The 20,544-nt window shown below is 34.8% G+C and overlaps 1 protein-coding gene across 2 annotated transcripts in view; it reads right to left on the bottom strand.

Annotated features, from left to right (window-relative positions):
* sh3bp1 (SH3-domain binding protein 1) overlaps positions 1 to 20,544 on the bottom strand; it is a 32,542-nt gene that overhangs the window by 5,978 nt on the left and 6,020 nt on the right. Inside the window, exons 2-16 of one of the 2 annotated variants that reach the window (XM_056469937.1) lie at positions 20,070 to 20,112; positions 19,863 to 19,967; positions 16,376 to 16,452; positions 15,406 to 15,517; positions 15,248 to 15,324; positions 15,002 to 15,089; positions 9,445 to 9,513; positions 6,878 to 6,968; positions 6,661 to 6,797; positions 6,395 to 6,506; positions 2,740 to 2,821; positions 2,569 to 2,649; positions 2,355 to 2,468; positions 2,103 to 2,200; positions 39 to 168 (exon numbers count right to left, since the gene is read on the bottom strand). In XM_056469937.1, coding sequence (XP_056325912.1) covers positions 39 to 168; positions 2,103 to 2,200; positions 2,355 to 2,468; positions 2,569 to 2,649; positions 2,740 to 2,821; positions 6,395 to 6,506; positions 6,661 to 6,797; positions 6,878 to 6,968; positions 9,445 to 9,513; positions 15,002 to 15,089; positions 15,248 to 15,324; positions 15,406 to 15,517; positions 16,376 to 16,452; positions 19,863 to 19,967; positions 20,070 to 20,112 — 1,416 coding nt within the window. The remainder of the gene's footprint in view (positions 1 to 38; positions 169 to 2,102; positions 2,201 to 2,354; positions 2,469 to 2,568; positions 2,650 to 2,739; positions 2,822 to 6,394; positions 6,507 to 6,660; positions 6,798 to 6,877; positions 6,969 to 9,444; positions 9,514 to 15,001; positions 15,090 to 15,247; positions 15,325 to 15,405; positions 15,518 to 16,375; positions 16,453 to 19,862; positions 19,968 to 20,069; positions 20,113 to 20,544) is intronic. The other variant, XM_056469938.1, reaches the window with a different exon arrangement.

Genomic DNA, 20,544 nt, shown 5'->3' with positions numbered 1-20,544 from the left:
AGGTTTCATCTCAGAAACTACAAAGGAGATTTAAATACCTGTCAGTTTTTGATAAGGATGGTCGACTGGAGGAAAAAGGGGGAGAAGGTAGGATGCTGTCAGAAAGAGGTCTTTGGGATGTTGTTGAGAGCGGGCTTTCAGGGAGTTCTGGGACCTCAAAATCAGCTTCTGAAAGAAAATGAAGTTTATGGTGTGTAGTTTCACTATTTTATATTAAATGCATAAATAAAGCTTGATTTCCCTGACTATTGTTTATCAGGAATTTGCAGGGTGTCCGTCAATTGATTAAAACTAAGTCTGTTGGTCTGCCTGTTTCAAAGGAACTCAAAGGGAAATGAGATAACATCACAACTAAGGGTGTGTTTAGACTTGGCTGGTTAGGTTGTGGTTAAACTGAACTCTAGCAGGATTCCTCTGCCATCCAAACTTGATGCACAGCAAAAAGGTCAAAAACAGGACACGATGTCATTAAGGATTCAAGCATACCAAGTTCGAGCATATCGTAGTTGCAGTGCCACCCATTACATTTCAATATGGATATCAAGACACATTTTGTAGCAAATCTTCATTTGTGTGCAACATAGTATTTCCTGGTGCTTTTTTGACTATGCACATTTTACAAGCTCTCCATGGAAAATCCATGGAGACACATAATCAGCACAGCACACATAATTGTTATGATTGTAAGATCTGTCTTATATTTACACCATAAAAGGTTTTGATTTTGTGTTGTACGCTTTGATTCAGTCCTAAAGTTGACAATATGGATGCTAAGTGTTTTTTTTTTTGTTTGGTTGTTTTTGGTTTATAACAAAAAAACATGATAAATGAAAGACAAGAACGAACATACCATGAAAAACGTTTTGAGTCTGTATTCCAACATTAAACACAATAGATTTTACAGACACGCATACACTACCTGACAAAAGTTTTGTCACCTATCCAAGTTTTAGGTACAACGAATAATAACTTTACTTCTAGTTGATAATTTTGTATTTGAACTGGCTTATATGAAAGGCAAAGGCCTCTAGATTATGCTTGTTTTAGCAAAATAAAATATGATCATGCCTTGATTTTTAGATATTTAATTAGTCCTTAATTAGGACTGACTTTGTTAAGGCAAAAGTCTTGTCACCTAATAGTGTACAGTATAGAATATAAAGTCATGGTGCAGTGGAAAAATAATTAATATTGTGTATGACTCCCATGAGCATGGAAGACTGCATCCATACATCTTTGCAATGACTCAAATAACTTATTAATAAAGTCATCTGCAATGGCAAAGAAAGTGTTCTTGCATAACTCCCAGAGTTCATCAAGATTCATCTTCAATGCCTCCTCCTTCATCTTACCCCAGACATGCTCAATAATGTTCATATGTGGTGACTGGGTTGGCCAATACTGGAGCACCTTGAACTTTTTTGCTTTCGAGAACTTTGATGTGGAGACTGAAGTATGAGGAGTGCTATTCCGCTGAAGAATTTGCCCTCTCCTGTGGTTTGTAATGTAATGGGCAGCACAAATGTCTTGATACCTAAGGCTGTTGATGTTGCCATCCACTCTGCAGATCTCTTGCACACACCCATACTGAATGTAACGTCAAACCTTGATTTTTCCTTTACCAAACTTGACTGATTTCTGTGAGAATCTTGTGGGTTTCAGTAGGTCTTCTGCAGTATTTTTGATGATTGGGATGCAGTTCAACAAAAGACTCATCGAAAAAAACTTTCTGCCACTTTTCCAAATGTTCAACCAGAAGTCAAGTTATTATTTGTTGCTTTTACGCCTGGGATCGATGACAAGACTTTTGTCAGGTAGTGTATACATAAATTTATCCTGGCAATCAAATGAGTAGTTAATATATTTATTAATACAATAATAAATCGTACTTTAATCTTTGTAAGTATATAACATCTAAATGCAATGACTGAAAAAACGTGATAGCCAATAGCCATACAATAATACACAAACAAAGATAAACTGAAAGCCCATTTTGGAAGTGTTAACCATATTGAAGAAATAAAAATAAAGCTAATGCTTTTCCTCTTTATATTTTTTTATTGAACAGTTATGTTATTTTATGTTATGTCATGTTCCTGTACCTTCTGGGAAGAGGCTTTTGGAATGCTGTATAAGCGGCTCTATGATAGTCACAACTTGCACTGAAGAAGCAGATGCCATGTCCAGCAATGATGTCTCTCTGAAGCAAAAATATAAGGCAAAGAAATGTTGTAGGAGATTAAACTGCAGAAGCACAGTTACTAGAAGTTCTATGTTAACTGCTTTGACACAATCTACATTGTAAAAGAGCCATAGAAATAAAGATGAAAGGGTTAAGATTTCACTATACTGACCCCTCACAGCGAGGCCACAGCAGATTAGGACCAAGCACAATGGCAATGTTACTGGGTGTCATCTTATTCACTGCTTGCTGCTCTGATAATTGTGACAGGAACTGAATAAGGTATCTGATGGAGACACAAAGCCATTTATATGCACAGAGAGTAATGGTTTGGTTTGACACAAACAGTGAGGTAGATAAGAGTTATTTCGAGGTATTCGCAGTACCTAAGATTGTTATAGTTTTCTGTGGGAAGTTTTTGCAATGCTGTCCGCAGCAGCTTTAGTTTTTCATCCGTTTCTTTTTCTCTAAAAAGACAGATAATCATAATGCAAATTCAGCATTTGAAGTGTTTTAACATCATCCATACAAAAGAAAAAAAGGCCATACAGACTCACCCTGCAGCTTCAAACCAGTCATCATATAGTTCAAATGTCATGAGCGGCTCAGGCAGCTCTCGCAAGTAACATTTAAGAGCACCTGCAAAGACAGCAAAAAATAAACAAATGAATAAATAAATAAATAAATAAAATAATGAAAATAATTAATATATATATATATATATATATATATATATATATATATATATATATATATATATATATATATATATATATATATATATATATATATATATATATATATATATATAGTTGATGTCAGAATTATTAGCCACCTGTTTATGTTTTTCCCCAATTTCTGTTTAACGGAGAGAAGACTTTTCAAAACATTTCGAAACATAATAGTTTAATAATTCATTTCTAATAACTTATTTATATTATCTTTGCCATGATGATACTAAATAATATTTTACTAGATATTTTTCAAGACACTTCTATACAGCTTAAAGTGACATTTAAAGACTTAAATAGGTTAGTTTGGTTAACTAGGGCAGTTAGGGTAATTAGAAAAGTTATTGTAGGATGGTTTGTTCTGTAGACTATTGGAAAAAAATTTGCTTAAAGGGGCTAATATTTTTTTACCTTAAAATGGATTTTAAAAATGTAAAACTTTATTCTAGCCGAAATAAAACAAATAATACTTTCTCCAGAAGAAAAAAATATTATCAGACATACTGTGAACATTTCCTTGCTCTGTTAAACATAATTTGGGAAATATTTAAAAAGAAGAAAAAAAAAATCAAAGAGGGGCTAATAATTCTGACTTCAATTGTATAAAATAAATAAATAAATAAATAATATCTTATAATATGACCTTCTAGGGCTTGAGTGTCCACATACTGTATGTGGACAGCACATTTTAGCTCTTAAGTGGCTATTTAAAATACTTTCAATGTTGTCATCCTGCAACTGTTTTGCAGCTTACAAAATGTCCCAAACACTATTTTTAACTGTCCAAAATGGGGACATTTTTTTTACTCTCTGATAGTCAAAGCAAATAAAAAAAAATTCTATGTTAAATATGCATTAACAAAGATTCAGAAAAAAGTGTTTAATGTAAATTCGGACCACGAGTGCACATATATGGACATCATTTTACTCTAAAAGTACATCGTATCAAAAGATGATACTTACGTTTTTATTCAAATTAGGTTCTAATTAGACCAAATAGCAAAGAGAAATAAAAAAAAATCCATGTAAAAAACACCTTGGGCCTTAAGAGGATATAATATTTTATAAGATTTCAACTGTATGCCAGTCAAACAAAATGAAATAGTTCACCCAAAAATATCTTTTAGTAATTATGTATTTGCTGTTTCGAACCCACATGAGTAGCAGCTTGTTTTTTTAGCATAACATCTTTTTCTTTTACAATGAAGGTGAATAGGAGCTGAAACGTACAAAATCTAACATTTTTATTTCAATATTTAAAAGCTAAAATAAAAATGTTAGATGTGCCAAGGCAGTTTTTACATAAACATTTAGTCACTGACATGATTAAAATATGCAGACAAACATAAAATATATATTTTTTGCTACAATAAAGAGGAAGGATTTTGGTGGTAAGACGTGACTTCTGGCTTTTAAAAATGTTCCCCACATAAAGCTAGATGTCTTCAGAAGACTTTGAGATAACACTTTACAACAAAGTTTTGTTTGGTAAGTTACTACATTAGGTATTAGCATATGTCATGTTATGTTAGCGTTAACACATTTTTGCAATCTGTCATTAGTTAGAGCACTAAACCAACCGGAACAATGATACATTACTTTTTTATTAGCCAACATTAAGAAATATGAATAAATGCTGTAATATATTATATCATATATAATTAAGGCATAAAAAAACTAAGAAACTAGATCTTATTTTATAGCATTACTGGCCTTATTTATAGAACACAAAGGTTTATGGTGCACTTTTTAGTTGTTTTTTTTTTTTGAGCTCAACAACATCAGCCCTCATTTACTTTCACTCACTTTTCTTCAACTTATTCCTTCCTCTATCAGGGGTCGCCGCACGCACGCACACACACACACGCACACACGCACACTAGCTCACACGCACACACGCGCACACACACACACACACACACACACACACACACACACACACACACACACACGCTCATTTTTTTCATATCAGGTCAATGATACTGCCTAAAGCCTTACCCACCCATACCTCTAAACACATCCCCTCACAGAAACAAATGTCGGTCAATAAAAACTTGTTCTGGTCAATTTATAAGCATTTATAAGCAGTAAAACGTCCTCACCAGTGGGTCTTTTTCATATTTCACTTAATAAATGAAGACATTTATGCCATCAGAAGTAGCTAACTAAACCCGTACATAATGTCATATGTTTTTTTGTGTGTGTGTGTAATTTAGGGGACTTTTCATAGGTTTCCATTGTTTTTATACTGTACACTCAAAAAATGAGGTTTGCTGTTTGTTCAAACTACTTATTTAAAATGAGCTGAAACAACACAATTCTTACGTTTTTTTCAGCGACAACATAATTGTTTTTTGTTCAATCCACTTAAAATTCTAAAACCTAATAAAGCAACTTAATTCCTTCATGCTGTCCCAAAAAAAATTGATTGAGTGGAACTCAGCTTTTTTTACAGTGTACAAACTGCATTTTCTATTACCCAGCCCTATCCCTAAACCCAATCCTCACAAGAATCTGTTAATGCTTTCATAAATGGTGACTTAGGCAATATCCTCACTCATAAATCAACTTCTCCTTGTAATAAATACGTCATTATAGAAATTTGTGTCCTGAAAGATCTCTCACACACACACACAACAGCTAATATTCTTCCAATTCACCTACTGTATACCACATATCTTTGAACTTTAAAGGAACCAGAGAAATCTCCTGCAAACACAAAGAGAACATGCAAGCTCCACAGCCGGGACTCAAACAAGCAACCTTCTTGCTGTGCCCCTTATTTACTTTCATTCATTCATTCATTCATTCATTTTCCTTTGGCTTAGTCTCGTATTTATCAGGGGTCACCACAGCAGAATGAACCAACAACTATTCCGGCAAATGTTTTACGCAGTGGTTGCACTTCCAGCCACAACCCAGTACTGAGAAACACCCATACACTCTCACATTCACACACATACAATCGCTATAGCAAATTTAGTTCACCTATAGTGCATGTCTTTGGACTGTGGGAGAAACCAGAGCACCCGGAGGAAACCCACAAGAACACTGGGAGAACATGCAAACTCCACACAGAAATGCCAACTGACCCAGCCGGGACTCGAACCAGCGACCTTCTTGCTGTGAGCCGACAGTGCTAACCACTGAGCCACCGTGCTGCCCATTTACTTTCAGTGTATGAAAAAAACAAAGAACAGAAGGCTTTGATATTTTGCTCAGTTTTAAAATACACTAAATGTTGGCTGAAATATTAATCTAATAGACGATAAATTTTTTTTCTAAATAAAATAAATAAATAACTTTTTTGTTTTAAGGAATCCTCAAAATGCTGTTTTCATGTAAATGAATGGCCAAAAACAAAATAAAGCTAAAAATGTTTGCCATTTTTAAGTGGAAAGTCATGCAAAAGCTCAAAAAAACTCAGTCAGAACATTTAACATTAGTCAAACAACAACAAAAATGTTAGCATAAGTCTCACCTGCAACAGCATGAGGGTCAGAACTAAACTCAGTGTGGTCGACTGTGCCTGAATCCAGACTGCTTTTCAATTTTTTCATAACAGACGCTGCGGCTGCTAACCTGAACAGCCCCTAGATGACAATTGTAAAGATATATAGCAAATATGAGTCAGAAAGTGAAACAACATGCTGAAAATAAAAGGCGTGCTGCTCAGTGGGTGTGCAGTTATTTGTGTTATAGTGCAAAGCTGCATATGTGATCTCAGATGCGTATGTGTGTACTTACCTCCTCCCTGAGTCCTGTACGTAACAGCATGTTCACACACTCCTCAATGGGGACAGCAATCTTCCTCCCGCAGCTCTGAAGGTGAGACAGCAGCGGCTCTCCAAATACCTTATTTTCGGAGGAACTCACCAGCGTCTCTGTAGTCAAACAGACACACATGAAAATGGTGGTAACGCTGAGGTCTATCGGGTAGTAAATATCCTTTTCTTCAGCTCACCTGTGTGGCTGTGACTCTCCTTGAGCTCAGTTATGTTTCTCTCCAGGAAATCATATGAAGCCTTGTGATATTCAGCTTGTAGTTCTAGAAGCTGTCAGAAGATCTCAGTTAACGTGGAGAAACATTTTATGAAAAATGAACTGATTATTACAATTAATATCAAGTAATTGATTCATAATTAATATAAATTACTCCAAATAAGTCAAGACATTTGAATTGAAATAATAAATATATACGTATGAATTTCTGGGAAAAAAGAGGTGTATCAAGAACTGACACTATCACACAGGTTGTTGTAACATAGGCTCATTCTGAAAACGTAGCCCTATACATTTCTGGAGATCACGAATCATATAGCCAGAAGTACGTATGTATGGCTGCATTTCGTCTTTAAACCGAACGCTTCAGGGCGGTATGATGTTGTTCCTTTTCGTGCTTACCAGCCGACCATTTACCTCCGTATGGACGGCTTTCCAGCTTTTACCAGTTTGTCCAGTTAGCTCGCCATGTATGTCAGCGGACTTGAGACTTGAGACGTGAGACGAGTTGACCACAACGATAGCATTCGCGTCCAGTGAAGAAAGGTTCCAGAATGCGGGTAAGACAAAAAATAAAATAAGCAAGTAACAGGGTGAGAATGTGGTAAAATCTGAAAACGTGGTAAAAATCAGGTGAGGGCTTTTCTTTTTCTGGATTGCTTTTTAAAACTGTCGGTTGGGTTTAGGGAAGTCGTGGGCGAGTCAATCAGTGCTTTTGAAAACACTATTGGTGGGGTTTAGGGAAAGAGGAGGGTGGGTGTCGATCGGTCAGTCAGTCAGTCTGATTTACATGAGAACAGCAAGCGAGAATGGCACTCGTGAGAGAGATCTGAATTTGAGACCTCAAAAAGCGAACACAACGACCTCTGGTGGATTTACGAAAACAAAATCTGCAAAAAAAAACTTAGCTCTTGGGACGTATTTGGCACTCTCCAGAAATGTATATAATGGTACGTTTTCAGAATGAGCCAATCACTATAGATACATTAACAGGTTAATTTAAACTTGAAGAACTGAAATAATATTTTCTTGTAAAACAAACTCAAAAAAATAAATACTAATGGTACATTTACTCAACAACTATAAACTAATAAGTTTTTCATTCTTATTTTTAGTATTGATATTCTCATTTATCCCCTGTGACAGATTACAGAATTGGGGGTACATTTAAAACATTTTCCATTCCTATTTTCCTTAAACTGGAATGACAAAAAATATTTAATTTACAGTAAACTGAATAGATTATAATTGTAATAAATAATACAATATGCCTAAATGCGATAGGAAACATTTGATTGTGTAACTAAATGCTGTTTAAATTATGGTCATACTTGGTTTTACCACAGTTAACAATAACAAAGTTGACATTTTCCGCCATTTTGTGCTTTAGCTCAAGATGTTAACCTCAATCCAGATACCACATAGCATGTCTAAAACACAATTGCATATTCATCATGATATTCCTTTTAAAAAGTGAATGAGAAATTCACTGAAATCACAATATTTCACAATATAACAGTTGAGAAAATAATTCATTGCTCTATTGCTTTATCCTAAACATTTTCTACAAATTATTAAGAGTAGAATAATGACACATCAATGCTTTCCAGAGTTTCCCACCAGAAAAAGTGTAATTACTTGAAGCAAGTCACATGCTTTTCCTATTAGGGATCTATGCACTTTTTTACAAGATGCAAAATAAGCCTCTGATGTCCCTAAAGTGTGTATGTGAAGTTTCAACTCAAATACCCCATAAATAGTGTTTAATAACTCTTTGAAATGCCCCTTTTAGGCTTTGATCCAAATTGTGCCATTTTTAGGTGACTGTCACTTTAAACTCAAGTGCGATTGTTCTCCCAGCTCTATTTTGAAAAGTGCCCAGGGCTAAAAATGCCTGTGTGTTAGCATAGCAGCAGATTCCAAATGGCTGCTTCTCACTCAGGGCTGTCTATGCTAATGAGGGAGAGATCCTCATTAAAGTGCGGCCCTTTATTACTTTCAATTGATCTTGTTTTGTCTTTTTCCCTTTTCAGTTTTCTATTGGTTGATTTGGTGATGTCAGACTTTTAAAATGGAAGGAAGCGGATTTCTTGCTCTTGCTCATTCCTCCATGCCATCAGTTTCTGACAGCTTTGTTGTTGTGTTATCCTTTGTATTTTCATTTTGGCTTTAGGTTGGAGTGGGGGGTCCCAATCTGCTTTAGGTTTGTTTGGTTATTTATTTAATATGTTGTTGGCCTCCCCATCTCTTGTCGTTTTGGATTGTTTTACTGATTATTTTATATTAATAAATAATTCAGTTGGCCACTGTTTATTATGTCTTCTTTAAGTAGGGACCATAACATCAAAATAGTGTTTTGTTACATAAATGCTACTTATAATATAATAATTAAGCCATTTTGAATATTAATGATAATGCTGAATAATATATAGTGTAATATGAGTTTAAAATGAACTAGATCCTTTTTCGGCATTACTGAATGGGCCTGTGGAGGTAAACAAATATACAGAGTAATATACATCTACTCACACGGGTAAAGTAGCTGGCATAGTCATCCTCCTTAGAGGCAAAATGATAGAGGTCTGCAGAGTACTGATCCTGAGAGAAAGAAAATGTATTGTATTATTGATTTCCTTCTTGTGAATTCATTCATTCATTCATTTTCTTTTCAGCTTAGTCCCTTTATTAATCCGGGGTCGCCACAGCGGAATGAACCGCCATCTTATCCAGCACATGTTTTATGCAGCAGATGTCCTTCCAGCCGCAACCCATCTCTGGGAAACATCCATACATACTCACTCACTCACTCACACTCATACACTACAGTGAATTTAGCCTTCCCAATTCACCTGTACCACATGTCTTTGGACTGTGGGGGAAACCGGAGCACCCAGAGGAAACCCACGCGAATGCACGGAGAACATGCAAACTTCACACAGAAACGCCAACTGACGCAGCCAAGGTTTGAACCGGCGACCTTCTTGCTGTGAGGCAACAGCACTACCTACTGCGCCACTGCGTTGCCCTCCTGTGAATTCTTTGAAAATATGAATGTAATGATTTATAATGTTATAATTTATAAAGCTTATTGTTTAACTGACTTTTTTTACAGCACATTGAAACGTGCTTTTTTAGACAGTATGAACAGCAGCAGGAGGAAATGAGATCAGCACATAATGTGAGCTTGATTTAAACAAGCTGTAAAGTTTCCACTGGTAGCCAAATTTGATTTTATCACAAACAATTGTAAAAGCAGCCTAACGTACAACCATGTGAAGAAATTGTTTCATGATTCTGACTTATCATGACCACAAAATAAAGAATTTTCATCTGTTAATAAAGATTTGATTTCTTCTGTCAAACACAAACAATGTGATAAATAATGTGATATCAAAATTAGTCAAAACTGTAGCAATAGTGTATAAAGCAAGATTTATCCTGGATAATAAATCAATGTATATATTATATAACACGCTTATGTTGCCATATATAAATTATTATTGTTGAAATATGGGGAAATACATATAAATCTAATTTACGATACGTATGTACAATTCAGAAAAAAGTAATTAGACTCATAGAAAATGTGGGGTATCCTTTTATTTTATATTTTTATATTTTTATATATTTTTATTACAAATCCTTTATTTTTTAAATTAAAGATACTTAAGTTCAATGATTTGGTTATATTTAAATCAGCACAATTTATTTTTAAAGCTAGGAATAAACTACTTCCAAAATGCAAACAAACGTATTTTGAAGAACGACAAGGGGGATAAAATCTGAGAGAAGAGCAAAATTTTAGGAGGTTGAAAACAAGAACAACTTTAAAAAGTTTGTGTATGTCTGTCTGTGGTGTAAAACTATGGAACAGTCTAGATCTGACTCTCAAACAATGTCAGGATAATAATCAATTTAAAAAGTTGTATAAACATATATTATTAAAGGAATATAATGATGAAGGTGATTGAAAAAGTATAAAAAGAGAAAGGTATGATAAAATTTAATTAATGGCTATTTGCAGTACTATGTTTTTTTTTTTTCTGGGTTTATGTTACAAAATATAAAGGTACAAATGGAACCAAACATATAATTTGTCAAAGATGCCAAAAGGATAAAATATGTTTCATGTAAAAAGAAGAGATAAGTAGGAGAAGAAATAAGTTGAAGTAATAGACGAATGACGTATGTGGTAATGTGGTGGGAAAATAATAAGCTTGTGCTTCATCCCACTCCATTTTCGACCATGTTGACATTTATTTTTTGTTAATGATATTTTATGTATGATATTTTGTTCGAAAATAAATAAATCAAATCAAATCAACTCAAACAAAGATATTTTGAAGAATGTTGGCAACCTTTAGCTTTTACCTTCCATAGCAGAAATACTTTGTAAGTCAATGGCTAGGTTTCCAACATTCTTCAAAATGTCTTTGTTTGTGTTCAACAGGAGAAAGAAGATCAATTAGGTTAGGCCAAATGGAGGGTATCATCACTTCAGTATGATCTATCCCTGTAGGAATGACAAAATGCAGTAGTTTTAGTATAATAATTATAAATACACATTACTAATAGTAAAAAGAGTTTTTATGTATTTATATTAAAAAATTAATAAAAAATATTTTCATTGAACATAATGTTTACTTAATATCCTAATGATTTTTCACAAAAATGAAAAATCTGTCATTTTGAACCAATATATTTTTGTCTATTGCCAAAATAAACCTGTGACTTTTTTTTTATCTCATTCTCTTTAAAATGATGATAGTAGACTTGCACGCTAGAGTACTCGTAGCTCTTTGACTGGCTCGCGTGTCTTCACAGGTCAAATTAAAATGCATTTTACAATACCCATGCGACACAAGGTTTTGTGGTGCAGGGTCACAGATAGTGTCAGCAAATGACAGATTTCAGCTATGTAGTGGGAGGGAGGCGTCCAGATTCTGAGAGCATTCGAATGTACAGAAAATTTAAGCGCAGAGTGATGTCATCAAAATCACTAATCTATATTGGTGGAATTTAGAGACTAAATGTTTTGGATTTATTTATCCTCTAATTATGAATACATGTAAATTAGCCTATAGATAAACTTAAGGCGAACATAAAACTTTAAAAAATCATTTTGATTTCAGGGGGACTTTAATGGATAAAATATTGTTAGTCTATATGATCTTGATAGACTAGATCTGTTCATTGCTGCTGCTACTCAGCAAATGTAGACGTGCTTCTGCTAATAGACAGACAGCCAGACAGAAAGACAGACCTAATTAGGTACACCTTACTAGTACCGGGTTGGACCGGAGATTTTGGAATAGAGATTTTGGTCCATATTGACTTGATAACATCACGCTTAACATCACGCAGCTGCTGCAGATTTGTCGGCTGCACATCCATAATGCAAATCTCCCATTTCACCACATCCCAAAGGTGCTCAAGTGGATTGAGGTCTGGGGACTGTGGAGGCCATTTGAGTACAGTCAACATTGTCATGTTCAAGAAATCAGTCTGAGATGATTCACGCTTTATGACATTGCATGTTATCCTGCTGGAGGTAGCCATCAGAAGATGGGTACACTGTGGTCATAAAGGGATGAACATGCTCAGCAACAATACTCAGGTAGGCTGTGGCGATGACACGATGCTCAATTGGTACTAATGGGCCCAAAGTAAGCCAAGAAAATATCCCCCACACCATTACACCACCACCACCTGCCTGAACTGTTGATACAAGGCAGGATGGACATATACTTTTAGATAGTATTCTGACCCTACCATCCGAATGTCACAGTAGAAAAACAGATTCATCAGAGCTGGCAACGTATTATCGATTTTGGTGAGCCAGTGTGAATTGTAGCCTCAGTTTCCTGTTCTTGGCTGACATGAGTGGCACTCGTTGTGGTCTTCTGCTGCTGTAGATGCTCTACTGCATACCTCAGTTGTAACAAGTGTATTTGAGTTACTGTTGCCTTTCTATCAGCTGGAACCAGTCTGGCCATTCTCTTCTGACCTCTGGCATCAACAAAGCATTTGTGCCCACAGAACTGCCGCTCACTGGATATTTTCTCTTTTTCGGACCAATCTCTGTAAACCCTAGAGATGGTTGTGTGTGAAAATCCCAGTAGATCAGCAGTTTCTGAAATACTCAGACCAGCCCATCTGGCACAACATGCCACGTTCAAAGTCACCTAAATACCCTTTCTTCCCCATTTTGATGCTTGGTTTGAACTGCAGCAGATCGTCTTGACCATGTCTACATGCCTAAATGCATTGAGTTGCTGTCATGTGATTGGCTGATTAGCAGATCTAGACAGGTGGTGCTGGGGGAGGTGGCGGGTTTTGGAGAAACTCTAACCTCCTGTTTCACAGACAAGGCGTAAGGCTAGTCCCAGACCAAATTGCATGTGTGCTAAATTGCTTTCCTAACTGAAAATAAGTTGCAGTGACATAACTTAATATACATCAACAGCAAAGTTTTGGCTCTAGATGTACACCAGTAATGTTTCTCAAAGGCATCTTTAGAAAAGCTGCTTAAAGTATGCGTGAACTGGAAGCTGCTGAGCCTTTTATTTCAGTATGTTGATGTACTTCCAACTGAATATTGGAGTATTGAGTAGAGCGGGGTTTTCTTTGTGCATCATTTCCCCATAATAAACTAACATTATTAAGAGGAGAATGGTTAAGGATATTAATCGTATATTAATAATACAGTTAAGGTTGTAAGGATATTAATAATACGTTTGCTATGGAAGCCCTCATATTGACTTCAACATAGGACCACCTAAAGCAAATGGACAGACTTTGATCGAAGATTACCAAAACAAACATTTATTTCACTGGATTAATATACACAATTAATCATTTGTGGTCACACTTTATTCTGATGGTCCATTTGTTGAATTTAAGTTACAATGCATCTACATACCAACTAATTCTCATTAGATCATAAGTAGACTGTTAGGTTGGGGTTAGAGTTGGGGTTAGGGTTAGGGTTAGTGTAAGTTGATATGTACTTGTAAAGTTTCTTATAGTCAGTTAAATGTCTGTTTAGCAGCAGTATCAACAGATATTAAGCAGACAGTCTAATAAAACTCAAATGGACCATCAAAATAAAGTGTTACCAAATTTACTTTAAAAATACCAATGTAAGCTAGCAAAATAAACACTATAAATTCTGATTTCAAGTGGACTTAAATACCACGATTTAAACTAAGGTCCAGTCCTGGTATAGGCCTTGTCTGTGAAATTGGGTCTAAGTGTGGACTGCAGGACCAGGTTTAATCAGACTGCTTAATTTTTTCTAAGTCATTAACGAGTAAATAATTTTTTTTTAGAATGCTGGACATTTTAGGAGGCTTAGAAATCCTGTCCATACACATTTTTTAGTCCCAAAAGAGGACATTTCCGGAAAAAAGATGACATGGTCACCCCATGATAATCATAACCGACCCAAACTGTATAGGTTCACACCATTATTAACTGAGTTATTATGGCAATCCGTGTTCAAAGAGTATTACTGTAAGGGAAGTAATAGCACATGTCTAGAATGAGTTAAAGGACTCCTGGTTCTCCCATGTGGGAAATACAAAAACAATCAGGGTATCAGATAGCATATGAAAATGAAAGTGCAGATTAGATTGCATGTAAAAATGAAAAGGTGCACAGCTAAAGAGGCAGACGTTGGTTGACTCTAACTCTGATCACTCATGTTCGGGATCTTATTTTATTTGTTTAAAAAAATAGATTAAATTTTTCATTAAACCTATCTGCATTCTAGTGGTGATAAAATGCCAAACTTTTTTTCTATTTTGATATATAATACGCTCATATATTCATTGCAAAAAACATTCTGAGTGCTGTCAAAAATATGTGAAAAAAATCAAAAATGCTTTTTTAAAAACGACGTCAGGGAAAGAGTTAAATTTTAAGCAAGGATCTGTTGACTGCAGAATCAGCAGAAAAAAAACCTGCTTGTGCCAAGTTGTAAATTATGTGATTGATAGCATGTAAAGGACCTATCATGACTTTACAAGATTTATAAACTGTCTAAGGTAGAATAATAAAGAAAGCAGAATTAATTAAGTTTAACCTTAATAGACTCCAGTCTTCTCCAGGCCTCCTCCACATCTTCCCTCAGTCCGTGCTGCTTGGCCTGTGGGCCTGTGCTGGTCTCAGATCTGAAAGTGAGAATACATGCAGAAGTCAAACTTTGCAAAACTGTTCACGACACAATTACATCTTCATAAAAAAGAAGATTGCAAAGATATGAAGGTGTGATTTATGTTAAAGAAGTGTAATTCATATGTGGTCACACTGACATAAAAGAGAAAATCACCTGGTACGAGCATTATTCCAGTCTGTAGTAAGTTTAGCAAACTGCTTTTTGTTTTTCAAGATTTCTGGCAAGTCCTCCTATTAGATAACAGAAATAGGTCATTAATTATGTCTGTTTTAGTTCACCTGGTTTGGTAGTAACAAAATATAAATAACTACCTCACTAAGCTTATTCAGAGGCACAAGAACTTCTTTCTCCAATTTCATTTCAAAGTCAGCCAAAGTCTGCGCCAGGGTATTTTGCATGAAGCAGCACATTTCCAGAACTTTCCTACAAAAAAAAAGAGGTCAGTTGTGCTTAGAAACTGACTGTAAAATGTGTATTTCCAAGGCAACTGCAATACTGACATTTACATTTAGCTGTACCTGAGGTATATCAACATTTTAAAAAGTATCCTATACAGATATTTGTGTCAGCCATTTTGGTCTCTTGAAGTTTTTTCATTGTTTCTCAAGGATTTTCCCCCCTCACTTTCATCACTTAGTGAAGTTTAGTGTACTTTCAGGGAAATTTAAACCACACTAAACTGAATTAAACTGAACTTCAACTCTGAAAACTGGACCGACAACATTTCAATCTACTAGAACTTCTATAGTAAGCTGCATTAAAATGAATGATTTAAATAGTTCTGCCTGCTGTAAATTGAAAACTATGGTTTTATTCAAATTTATTGATATGCTTGCCAATATTTCATATATTATATAGAGAAAAAGGACTGAGTTTATTGATTAAAAGTTTTAAAAAATTGTATAAAAGCTTTAAATCAGGATTTAAAAAGTTAAGTCTGTTCATTAAAATGGACAGTGAATTTAAACTTTAAATATATCTGGTTCTAATAATGTGCAGTCTATAAAACAAAACTTCAAATTCAATGTTAAAATGTTAATAACTAATAAATTGCAGTATTTTATTTTGAATTTCCTGTTTGTTTATTGTTTTTTAGTACAACTGTGTTTTGTCTTGATGTCCATTGAAACTGACAAAAAAACAATGAAATAATATTGACATTTTTATTATTGTAATTTGGTCTCATTTATGAAAATCCTAAAAAGAGGGAACATGTACTTCTACATTTTGCTGAAACTTAGAACATAATTCATAATAAGGGTTAATCATTCAAACCTTCACCTTATAGAAGAATCGCCATCGAAATCCTTGATGCTCTCAGCCATACTGACAGACAACATCATAAGGGGTAACTTTTTCTGTAAATAATGAAAAGTATGAATGAGCTAAACTAAGTGAGGAAACCAGGAAGTGTGCTGCATGTCACGTTTATGACAGTTCTGCTTTTAAAATATCCTCATATAATAGTTCGCATGAGCAAGACAACATAATTGTGCAATTTCCTAACATAACGCAAGACACAAAGACAAATTAAAGTTAGACTAAGCAAAAATCTGAGAAATAGACCAGATTTTCTACACTAAATCAGAAACTTTACCCACAGCAATGTACAAAATGCTGCAGATAATTACAGTTACAGTGTTAATATTCAGTTAATTAGAAGCAATGAGTTCAGTAAACAATAACAACTCAATACAGAGGAGTAGTGCTTCTTTCCAGAATTAATTCATCGGAGTGAATAATTCAATGACTCATAAAGCAGCATCCACATATGAAATATTGTGGGCAAAAACACACTGTTAAAAAAAATCAGTAAAATTTACGATTAAAAACTGCAGCTGCGGTTGCCAGTATTTTACTGTTAAAGATACAATGAAAAACCTAAAATAAACTTTCACACTTTTACCTTAAACAACCATATTTCCATAACTAATAATGTTAATACACAAATCTTTTGAAGTACTCACATCTACACATCATATCTTTTGCTACACACACATAAACACAACTATATAGTTATGAGAACGTTGTATAAAGAACCAATGCATATTTTCCTCTAAGCAGGGAAACATACTAATAAATAGAAGTGCTCAGTGGTTAGCACTGTTGCCTCACACAACTACACACAACTGTCGCCTCACACAACTACAAAACACCATAATAGTATAAAATTAATGGAATAATTAATAAAATAAACATTATTTATCAGTATTAGATGTAATGTAAAACACTAATGTATATAACTGATGCAGAAAAAACTAAAAAGGACCATAGTAATGTTAACAAAAAGCAAAAGTGAAGTGTCACACAGCAAATTCTGCAAAAAATAATTTACGGTTATTAAACGACATATATGCACTGTAAAAAATAAAGGTTATTTTACAGGTAATTGTCAGTATTTTCCAGAATTTTCCAGTTTTTTCATTATACAGTGAAATACCTTTTGTTTTACACATGCTCTGTCATAAAAAATTCTAACATTAAATTTACAGTTATTACTTGTAATTTGGTATTACTTTATTTTTCTGCTTTTTAAAGGAAATTTTATGTATTTTTAGAGAGTAACACATAATTTTACATTAATATTTACAGAACTGTGACAATCACCAGTTATCTAGCGGCTGCGGATCGCTGGAAAACTACACACGTTACTTTAACGAACTACAACTCCCAGCATGCACCTTGCACACCCTGGTTCCTAATTCTAACTGATTACACACACAGTCAGAAGATCGTTATGGACTGATTTCAAGGACTATAACCTCAGCACACACAGACACATCGCTTCTGAGTCAAACTGTTTAGTGAGCATTACGATGCGGTTTGCCTTACCTTGCCGTGTTTGACTCCTTTATTTTGTTTGCCGCCTTTACGCTTGGGATTATCTGTATGCACCTGTTTGTTCCTGTTTCAACCTTTAATTGCAAGATGATTCTGTTAATAAACTTCTATTTGATCCTCAACTTTGTTGTGCAGGCTTCCTCACATGACACTAACCTTGTTTTTGTTGTTAAACAATGACCAAATGTGTTATTTGTAAAAAAAAATAATCAAAAAATAGATAGATAACAGTTTTGTATTTTCTATGTTTTACTGTGTTTTATGACAACAGCAATTATTTGTACCTAAGTTTTTAATTTCTAGTCATAGAGGTATGTTAAAAGTGGAAAATATGGAATATTTAAAGATTTCATGCATAATTACATAAATTAATCTGTATAATTACATTAATAACCTGCATAATTACAGTAATTATCCGTATAATCACGTTAATTAATCTGTATAATGACAGTAATAACCTGTGTAATTGCAGTAATAATCCTTATAATCACACTAATTATGTGTATAATTACATTAATAATTTATATATTTACAATAATAATTTGTAAAATGACAGTAATAATCTGTGTAATTGCAGTAATAATTAGTAAAATGGCAGTAATAACCTGTAATTATGGAACAAGAAATTACTGTTTTCACAGATTATCTACTTTTTTTAATCTCAGTTTTTTCTGTTTTTTTTTTACGGTAATTTTCTGGCGCCCCTGCTGCCAGAAAATTACAGTTTTTTTACGTTTTTTTTTTTATTACAGTGTATATTAAGGAAACTTACTGTTAACCAGGTAACAGATTTTTACTGTAGCGTTTTACAGTTTACCGTTGAAATCACAGAAATGTTTTTCAGTACACAACATAGAATTTTGACAAAAAGTCAAATAAAAGAAAATTAACAAACCAAGAATCAGAGAAATTGAGCAGATATTCCAGCCTGATCTCACAGGAAATGTAAGTATTTTACAATTTGTCAGTTTAGTGGCATGGTACTCACCCCGGTCTTAAACCCAACATCATTGAGAGATAAGCAAATCGTACTAAATTGTGCAAATGAGATCGTACAAATTTATACAGATTAGCCACTAAATCAAAAAGTTACGAATTGGATTTGTGTTAGATATTCATTCATTCATTGATTGATTTTCCTTCGGCTTAATCCCTTTATTCATCAGGGGTCGCCACAGTGTAACGAACCACCAACTTATCCAGCATATTTTACACAGCGGATGACCTTTCAGCTGTAACCCAGCACTGGGAAACATCCATACACACTCTCATTCACACACATACACTATGATCAATTTAGTTTGTTCAATTCACCTATACCGCATGTCTATGGACTGTGGGGGAAACTGGAGTACCCGCAGGAAACCTATGCGAACAAGAGGAGAACATGCAAACTCCACACAAAATATGCCAATTGGCCCAGACGGGACTTAAACCAGCAACCTTCTTGCTGTGAGGTGAAAACCACTGAGCCACCGTGTCACCACCACTTTGGATATTACACTTAAATTCTGTTTTGCAAACAAACAGTAAATGAAGAATGTTCATGAAAAAAAGAAAACAAAGTCTGGTATTTAGCACGTCATAACAGCTACCACTTTGAAAGCATATCCAAACTATTTCGTCCAGACATAACTATCCACATGCAGACAAAGCAAAAACCTCAAAAACAAACTCTCCATCAACAATTTAGATCCTTCACAAAATAGTATGCCAGGACAGAATATTGGAAGAAATCCCCCTCCATCATTCTCTGTGATGGTGGTCCATGCTGATGATCTTCACAGCCACAACACTTCATCACACGACCGTTACATTTGTCTTTTTGAGCATTACTCATTTCTCATACACAGCCGCTGCTTAATCTGCTTCAAAGCCTGGTCCAACACACTTATAAACCACATGATTGAATGTGGGGTCAGTTTACCATTCGTCTCTCTGAGTCCAGGCCCTGCTGACTCTGCAGGCAACCCACCAACTTCTTATGGATGATCTGGGCAGCTTTCTTGGCTGGCTCCACACGCTGTTCAACCTTAGAGCAACCAGATGGAGCATTCATTTACACTGACCTGTATTCATGTAATATATCTCAGCAACAATGACTTAATGTTAGGTAAGGGTAGAAATGGCTCACCAAAACCAGATCATCTGAGAGAAGGTCAGTTGCATCTTGTGACCTACAAAACAGAAAGAATTACACTCAAAAAATTAGTTTGTTGTTTGTTCAGTCTACTACTTAAAATGAGTTGAAACACAAATCTTAAGATTTTGGGGGGGAGAACTTGAGAATTGATTTATTCACTTGATTAAATAGGCATTTTCAGTGGTTATCAGCTGATAGATATGGACCAATAGGGGCCTTCTGCACCTACTGGTAGGCTCAGAAGGCTGTTATCATCCATCCACATGGTTAGTCAGCTATAGATCACATATGGCTGCGGCTGGAAGTTAACAAGAATTATTTATATTATTTATTACATTTTTAAATTAAATTGTATTTTATTAACATCTACGCCTACCCCAAGCCTAAACCCAACCGTCACAGTACTGTAAATAAGATCTGGATCTGGAGTCTTCTCCATTAGTATAGCTGTTTAACTATGTGGATG

Source organism: Danio aesculapii, chromosome 12 (genome assembly GCF_903798145.1).
Source record: "Danio aesculapii chromosome 12, fDanAes4.1, whole genome shotgun sequence".
Classification (NCBI taxonomy): domain Eukaryota; kingdom Metazoa; phylum Chordata; class Actinopteri; order Cypriniformes; family Danionidae; genus Danio; species Danio aesculapii.
The sequence above is the reverse complement of the archived record's forward strand: the minus strand, read 5'-3'. Positions and strand labels throughout refer to the sequence as shown.